This window comes from Musca autumnalis, unplaced genomic scaffold (assembly GCF_047663935.1).
Source record: "Musca autumnalis isolate F117 unplaced genomic scaffold, ASM4766393v1 scaffold_4, whole genome shotgun sequence".
Classification (NCBI taxonomy): domain Eukaryota; kingdom Metazoa; phylum Arthropoda; class Insecta; order Diptera; family Muscidae; genus Musca; species Musca autumnalis.
This window is the reverse complement of record NW_027411977.1, coordinates 31140573-31149551: the sequence shown is the minus strand read 5'-3', so window position 1 is coordinate 31149551 and position 8979 is coordinate 31140573. Positions and strand designations below refer to the sequence as shown.

General features: G+C 29.9%; 1 protein-coding gene across 1 annotated transcript; it reads right to left on the bottom strand.

The window, feature by feature from the left end:
• Positions 1-248: 248 nt before the first annotated feature.
• Positions 249-8009, bottom strand: Arr2 (arrestin 2). The gene is made up of 3 exons (XM_073985594.1): positions 6899-8009; positions 816-1010; positions 249-747 (listed from the first exon to the last, which is right to left on the bottom strand). Exons 1-3 carry the CDS (start codon positions 7752-7754, stop codon positions 590-592), a joined length of 1209 nt encoding a protein of 402 aa, XP_073841695.1. The 5' UTR covers positions 7755-8009; the 3' UTR covers positions 249-589.
• Positions 8010-8979: the final 970 nt, after the last annotated feature.

The following is an 8979-nucleotide window of genomic DNA, read 5'->3' as shown; positions in this document are numbered from 1 at the left end:
TTGAAGTTGAAACCAAACGCACAACCAATCCAACCTTAACAAAAATTCTTTAAGAAATTAAAAAACCTTTTTTTAATTTTTTAACAATTTTCAAGAAATTAAATTAAAAAAAATTTTTTAAATTTTAAAAAAATTTTGTGAAAATAAAAATTATTTAAAAAATCAGTGATTTCTTGTGATTCAAATTGGTGAGTGAAGTGATTTTTTGTGTGTTTCTTTAATAATAAGTGAGAAAATCGGTTTACAAATCCGTTTCCAATAATAATTTATTATACATTTATTGTTTCGTTTAAATACGTTATTTTTTTTCACTTTAATAACTTAATAAATAATCAGGATATGTGTCCGCCCTTAATGTACCGCGAACGAACATCAACAACAAAGAATACAAATTTAGCCATAATTACAGAAAATAACTAGAAATTGCAGCAACTTTTATAAAACTGATGCTTTCTGTTATAACACAACGTCCTTTTCCTGTATTTGCTTAGGAAAAAAAATAGTCTTAGAAAAAAAACTTAATATGGTATCCTGTAAGGATTATCACCACCACAAGTGTTCAATGACATACGATTTCTCGTGTTTTGCCTTATTGATCATTCATTTCGGCATTGTTCATGCGCATTTTGGCAAAATCTTCAAACACAATATTATCATCATCGTCCTGATAATAACCCTTGGTGTTGCGATGCTGTTCAATTGATTTCATTTTCTTCATGGCATTGGAACGTTTCTTTTCAACGGTACCTAAGGGAGAAATGAAATTGGATTTAAATGATATTTATTTATAGAAATTTGTGTTATATTCTTATTACCTGGTGCCGGTTGGGCCAATTTGAAGGGCACATCAGTTTGTATTTCACCACCCAAGGTTCCACAATTCAATTTGACACGCACCGAATAGGAGATTATAATACCGCAGGCATCACCAGTTGATTTACCATCCTGTACCATGGTGGATGAGGCCAAATTGACATCCTCATCTTTGAGATGACCATCCAAGGCAATACCTTTTTTATGTTGTTAGAGGAAAGTATGGTGAAATTAAAAGTTGTAGAACAGTATTTAAAATTTAAGAACAATTTGGCCGGGTTTGGTCTATGTTGGAAAGATTTTCAAAACTTAAAATAATAGCTACTTTTGGGAGATATATTTTCTGAAATTTTTAATGAGCATGAACAAAATTCTTCGCTTAAAATTACTTCACTTTCATTCACAGAACACACCCAAATTGGTTTCCGGCTACGATAGCAATAGATTTGATATTTAAGTCTTAGTTGGTGTTAAACAACAAAACGCCTTAAGATATGCAATGGCAGGTAGTATTGCCGGCTACTAGGTGGATATGTTGCTGCTGGCAAAAATAGGAAATACAATTTTTCGTCCAGACTTTTTCTATCATGGGTTTTCATAGTCCCGGTCCACACTAGAACGATTTCTATGCAATAATTTCATGAAATTAGGCGTTCTTAGATCGAGTTTCCCACTACAGCAATTTAAAAAATACTTTAGTATGGAACTCGATCTATGAACGCATAATTTCTTCAGTGAAATATTACTAGTGTGTACCCGGACATTCAGATAACAAATACCGAATTTTCCGGTATTGTCATTATATATTTCAAAAAATAATGTAAAGAATAAATAAGTAATAACAACAACCAACTATTGAACATCAAACTTTAATAAATGTGATGTAATTGCTGGACTTAAAAATTTACCTTTTAGTTGAAGGTAAAATAAATTAATCGTTTCAAAGTATATTTTTAAAATGTCATTTCCATCCAATCCTTTTGGCAAGAACTTTCCAATTTTTAGCATGCTTTGAAATTTACTTTTTACTATATCGAAACCAAGGTTAATTTATTAAGGTTATCCAGGGGGCCTATTCTGTAACTTTTTAACAACTTGTTTTGTAGGTGTTATAAAACAAAAGAAATTTTAACAACATCTCAATAGATAAAAGTTATAGAATACGCCTGCAGAAAGCGAATTCAGGCTTTAGTCTTCATTTGCTGTCAAAAGTTTTTGTGCGAAGAATCCACCAAAGAAAGAAGGAAACAATAAAATATTCTTCGCGAAGCTTCAATAAAAATGTTGTACAGTTTTATTATTGATAGAAGTGAAATATTTGTTTTTTTAATTAAAAAATATGTTTTTACAGCAAATGAAGACCTGAATTCGCCTTCTGGGTCAGCTGGTATTTGCATTATGGTCGAACCTTTTTCAGAAAAGGGTTTTCTAAACCTTACGAAACAAGTTTTATTTACAAATAGTCATTTCTTTTACTTCAATCTGTCTCAGAACTGAGTTCACACTCAGAAGCTCCCTGTTTGAGTCACCCATTTACTGTTTTAATACGATATTTTGTTCCTTCACCTTTTCTATATTGTGGTTCCATTGTTAATCATTTTTGATTCATTTAACGATTTTTTATTTGAACTTTGAACGTTGCAATACTGCTTTGGCTGGGTTGTGAACTCGCTATTTCAATTGTTCATCCAAAACTTTTCAGTTCAATCGTTTGCCATTTGAGAAAAGAGCAATCTACAATGTCCAGGTCCACACTAGCGTGAATTTCATTAAAAAATTTCATGAAATTAGGTGTTCTTAAATCGAATTAAGGCCGATTTTTAATTGTAATAAATATTTAAAAAATAAAAATAAATAAATAAATCGAATTACCCACTACAGCAATTTTATGATTTTACTCTACAATGGAGGTGGATCTAGAGACGCATAATTTCATGCAACTTTTTCAATGAAATCACTCTAGTGTGGACCGGGACAATGTAAGTAAAATCAACAACTAGTTCAGTTGCTCATTTCAGTGAATCATTGAAATTGTTCATTAGTGACTCCTTGGGTAGCACTTTTATAACCTCCACCATTGATTTTGTAATCCCTTTGTAATGCCAAGTAATTATTTTGTGAGACCCAAATTCACATATTATAATTCGTGGTTACAAATATTTTTGAAATATTATCAAAAATATTTATTGGTTGCAACAAAAAAAAAATTAAATTAATAAAATATTTTTTTTACAAATTCAAGTAGTAGTAATTGGTGGCCAAACATTGGTTAATATTATTAATAATTATATAATATTATCAATAATATTTATTGGGACAATAATATTTTTTCTTAAAAAATCCAAAAATATTTATGGTGGCCAAAAGTGTTCTTTAAAAAATCCAAAAATATTTATCGCTACACAAAAAATATATATATTTAAAACACAATCATAAAATATTTTTTGGTGGCCACAAAATATTAAAAAAAATGTCAAATATATTTTTTACCAAATTTAAAAATAGTCCAAAAATATTTTTTAAAATATTATCAAAAATATTTTTTTAAAACTTCCATAAATATTTATTTGTGGCCAAAAGTATTCTTCAAAAATCGAAAAATATACATCGTTGGCAAAAAAGATACTTTTTAATAATCAAAAAATTGTTTTGGTGGTCCAAAAATATTTAAAAAATTGTTTTAAAATATTATCAAAAATATTTATTGGTGGCAAAAATATTTTTTAAAAAATCTAAAAATATTTTTGGTGGCCAATAATGTTCTTTAAAGAATCCAAAAATATTTATCGGTACACAAAAAATATATTTAAAAAACAATCATAAAATATTCTTTGTTGGCCTCAAAATATTAAAAAAAAATTTCAAAGATATTTTTTACCAAATTTAAAAATAGTGGCCAGAAATATTTTTTAAAATATTATCAAAAATATTTTTTTAAAACTTCCGTAAATATTTATTTTCGGCCAAAGGTATTCATAAAAAAATCGAAAAATATTTATCCTTGGCAAAAGGGTACTTTCAAAAAATCATAAAATAGTTTTGGTGGCCCAAACATATTTAAAAAATATTTTTAAAATATCAAAAATATTTATTGGTGGCAAAAAAAATATTTTTTTAAATCCTAAAATATTTTTTACAAATTCAAGTAGTAGTAATGGCTAAACATTTGTTTTTTAATATTATTAAAAATATTTATTGGTGGCAAAAATATTTTTTTTAAAAAATCCAAAAATATTTTTGGTGGTTGAAAGTGTTCTTTAAAAAATCCAAGAATATTTATCAGTATATATATAAAATCATAAACTATTCTTTGGTGGCCTCAAAATATTAAAAACAATTCAAAGATATATTTTACCAAATTTAAAAATAGTAAAAGGTGGCCAAAAATATTTTTTAAAATATTATCAAAAATATTTTTTTAAACTTCCATAAATATTTATTTGTGCCCAAAAGTATTCTTTAAAAAATCGAAAAATATTTTTCGGTGGCAAAAAAGGTACTTTTTAAAAATTATAAAATAATTTTGGTGGGCCAAAAATATTTTTTTAAAATATTATCAAAAAAAAAAACACATTTGCATTTGAAAAACGAAAAGTTCTAGGACAGATAAGCCATTCGACAGTCCATACGTCTGAAGAGCTGCTTAACCAACAGCGAAACCAGGTAACGTAATTTGGTGACTGTGTGGGTTCGAGTCCTTGGCTTTCCTTTTTCACTTGCAAAAAGTTTCCGATCATCAAGCTTAACTCTAAACGAGAAAATTAATAATTATCGAAATATGTTTTTTAAAACTTCTTTAAATACATATTTGTGGCCAAAACTAATCTTTAAAAAATCAAAGAATATTTATCGGTATCAAAGGTGCTTTTTAGAATCATAAAATATTTTTAATTTTGTTTTTCGACCTTCTAATTTTTTATTTATTTTGTTGAGACTTTGTCTTATCGGGCTTTGAGGTCCTTTATGTGTCAATAAAAAAAAAATAAAGATTATTTATTCGTCGAATAAAAAATGGAATAAATAATCTTTATTTTCATTGACACATAAAGGACCTTAAAGCCCGATAAGACAAAGTCTCAACAAAATAAATAAAATATTTTTAGTGGCCAAAAATATTTAAAAAATCCAAAAATGTCCAAAAATATTTGTTTTATATACATATGTATTAAACCTATTGGTGGCGAAAATATTTTTAAAAAATCCACAAATATTCTTTATCTGGAAACTGGCCAAGATTTAACTTCCTAAATTCGGAAGACTCAATAAAGAATAAATAATCTTGAACATCGCAAAATTCTAGCCGTATTCGTCTATCCATCTGTCTGTCAAAATTAACATCAAATCCCCAATATTCTATAAGAGATAATATGTACTTTTCGTACTCTAATATATTTTGTTTCCAAATCCTAAGTCCATTGGACATAAAATGTTATAATATTTAAAAAGTATGGATCGCATTCAGAAGATATACAAATCTTGTTCTATTAGAACATGTTTTGCAAAGTTACAAAGTCAAAAGCTTAGCTGTTTTGCTCGGGACTTTTAGTTTGCTTTTCAAAATAGACAGGCTTAATCCCATAGCCGTTGTTTTAATATTTTATTAAAACAACTTTAAATACTATTTTACTGATATATAGATAGATAGATAGATAGATAGATAGATAGATAGATAGATAGATAGATAGATAGATAGATAGATAGATAGATAGATAGATAGCAGAACAGCCCTGCTTGCATTGGCCTATCATTTAAGTATGTATCATCATATACAAAACCACACCTCTTCAACAGTAAGATCAGATTCAGTTTTATATATTGCTACGAACTTCCTATATTTCGCTGAAAATTATTAGTTTTATAATAAATCTATGCTAGACTAGGTTCACATGATGCCAAAATAAACCCAGCCATCCCTCATCTTCACTCACTTACTAATAAACGAAAGTGTCCTGTAGTTTGTATCTGTAAACAATTCCCAAAAATAATATTTGGTATAATTATATGGTCTGTCCTTTACTTTTGAAAGTGGTAAAACCGGCAAAAGTAGCAAAAGTTGTAATCTGCTTCCATATGAATTGTATGGTGTCTGAAGTAAAGGAACGCTTTTCGAGTAAAAAGTTGTAAAACTTGAAGATTCTTGCACGTAAAGGAACAGAGCTATAGTTTGCTTTATATTCCTCCGAAAAATATGCTCATCACTTCAACTTTCTTCGGCAATGCCCTAAAAATAATGACAATGTTGAAGGATAGATGGAAGTTTAAAATAAGGCATATTTTAAGGCGAACTTCCAAATACAAAAACCTTCGCTCAGTAGTTGGGACATTCAGAAATAGTACTATTTGGAAAAACGTACAGGGCAATAAGCAAAACTGCCTCAAGAAGCCAATATTACAATAGCAAAAATTGGCAAGACAATAGCAAAAATACAAACATTTTTCACAAATACATTTATAAATTTTTAAATATGTATAGAGAAAATTATGAATGTATTGGTGAAAATGGTTTTTAACTTTGCTATTGTCTTGCCAATACTGTCTGTGTGTAAACGCCTAGTTAGTAACCGAAAATCAGGGATAGGGACATTTTACAAACACGAATATTTGTAAAATAAAAAAGTATAATAATAATAACAATATTAAAAAGAATTATAAGAAAATCTAAGTCCTTGGTTATAAAAAATCATTCATTAATAAAATCTTGGCAAATATGGTCGTTATCTAACCCTGCGTTTACAAATGCCAGTATTGGCAAGACAATAGCAAAAATGCAAACCTTTTTCACAAATACATTTATAAATTTTTAAATATGTATACAGAAAAGTATGAATGTATTGGTGAAAATGGTTTGTAACTTTGCTATTGTCTTGCCAATACTGTCTGTGTGTAAACGCCTAGTAAATTCAGTTTTTTTGTGTAATTTAATAACCTCGCAATAACTAGGAAATCAAGAAATTCTAGATAAAAATTCCTCGCGTATATCTGCTGGTATGTCATTCCCCTACATTCAACTCTCCTTTAACAAATTATATTCTCATCCACAGACCTTCAAGCAATTTTCCAAAATAGTTATTCTTTCCCCACTTACCATGACGATCCTTGTTGTTCGATGCCAATGGTATCAAATAGAATGTCTTGCTAAGATTGGCTCCCGGTGTAATGGGACAACCTTCTTTGGTCTCCAATTGGGCAACATGTTTGCTAAATTGCGCATTAACCATTGTAATCTCCGTATGTTGAATAATGAAACATTTAATATTCTTAACAGCCTTTTTGGAACTATTATTGACCTGTACCGTGGCTGCCACTTTCTCGCCATGATAGTAGATTTCACGATCCAATGTAACTTCCAAACTAATTTTACCATTCGAAAATGTGAAACCTTTGCTTACCAACGAACTGGGCAGACGTTGGCCCCTAGTGGGTGGAGCATATTGCAATTTCTTAATTACCAAACTGACCATGCTGCGTTTGTGTTGACGTTCATCTTCATTATCGGCTACATAGGCCCGAATTGTGTACTCCACACCCAATGGTTTGCCATTATCATCACCTTCTTGTTGTAGAGTTACAGAACTGGGTGAATTGGGTGGAAAATGGAAAGTGAAAGGATGGGCATTAGCACCGAGTTTTCGCACCAATTTCTCTTGGACTGGTGTCATTTCCATGTTGGGATTGTCCATGGGCACAATAACTTCACGACACAATATAAGTTCCTTGGAAAATTTAACACCCATAACTTCATCTTCTTCGCGGCCATAACGATAGGTGGTTACCAGTTGACCGAAAACTTTACGCCTCTTGAGATATTCTTCATCGACCACGACAACACCATCGACGGGATCACAGTAATCCAAGTGATCAATGAAATCGCGGCGACCCAAATAGAAGGTCACTTTACCATTAGGCGTTGCCTTTTTGAATACTTTAACGGAAACTACCATGATGTAAAATTAATTGGTATACCCGGTAACTAATGTTCTGAGGTGAAGCGCTGCTAAAGTATTGATAAGCGGCGCTAAAATTTGTCGCGAAAATGCGGTCAAATGTTGTTGGCCACCTGCTTTTATACCTTCTACATGGGAGGCCAAAGCATTTTAGGGGTTTCCTCAAAGTCCAACCAGCAACTAAGTGGATTTAATGATTACAAATTTCTTTGTTTTAACGTCGTGTAGTTTGTCTTCTTCGATAACAATTCCTTGATGTAACACACTTGTCATGTTCTTCTTCGATTTCTATGGTCGGTTCTTTCTATCTGCATAAGTTGTTGGAAAGTCATGGGGCATAGAAGTGGGATGATGAAATGCTTTCGTCACATCAAAATAGGTAACTTTTGTTTGGCTTATTTTGTGGTAAGCTTAAACTAATGTCAGGGTAGTTGATGGTTTTATTTATTGTCAGTTAAACTTAAAAACATTGACCTTGTATAAGGTTGTCAATAGGAAGTATGCCTTAATGCCAGAAAAACATAAAAGTCATTTTAGTGATAGGTTAACAGGGGAAAAGGAAATGAAATAAAGTAATAATAATAGCAATAATAATAATAATAATTATTATTATTATTAAAATAATAATAAAAAATAATATAATTACTGATCTTAGGGATATTTATGGGAAGTTTCTGTATGTAAATGGCATAAAAAACTGCAAGCCTAAAATAAAAAGTCTTCAGAGGTTGAAGAAAAATTAGATGTAATAGTACGTTAATATATAACCGTATTTAACAAACCCACTGGGTTTCAAACTTCAATTCCGTTGCATATACGTCAAATAAATCATCATAAAGAAGGTTAAACCGACAAAAGGCTATACATGCTATAAGTTTTGTATATCTATAATCCACTTACTTTATGAACAACCATAAACGTCCAAATATTTTTACACATAGTCTTTATTTAAAAATGTCAGCCATCATGATCAGCATAATATCATAATTTGCATTTTCTAATTAGTATTTAATGTTTTGGTTAGGGGTTACCTTCCCTTAATTTACATTTCTTTCATGGAAATCAATTGGCAGGGTACGATAATAAATTCCAAATAGCATTGCATTGTAGTTTATGTAAAAAAATGTAAAGAAACAAAAATGTATGCTGAGTATTTGTTAATTACGTTGCGTCTTCATGGAAGGGTGTAAATGGAAAATATTATAGCATACTTTCAGGGTGA

Coding starts and splice junctions, on each gene's coding strand:
- Arr2 (XM_073985594.1), bottom strand. CDS start 7,754: ATGGTAGTTTCCGTTAAAGTATTCAAAAAGGCAACGCCTAATGGTAAA. Junction 1,011..6,898: donor GAACAACAAGGATCGTCATG/GTAAGTGGGGAA, acceptor AACATAAAAAAG/GTATTGCCTTGGATGGTCAT. Junction 748..815: donor ATTGGCCCAACCGGCACCAG/GTAATAAGAATA, acceptor TTTCTCCCTTAG/GTACCGTTGAAAAGAAACGT.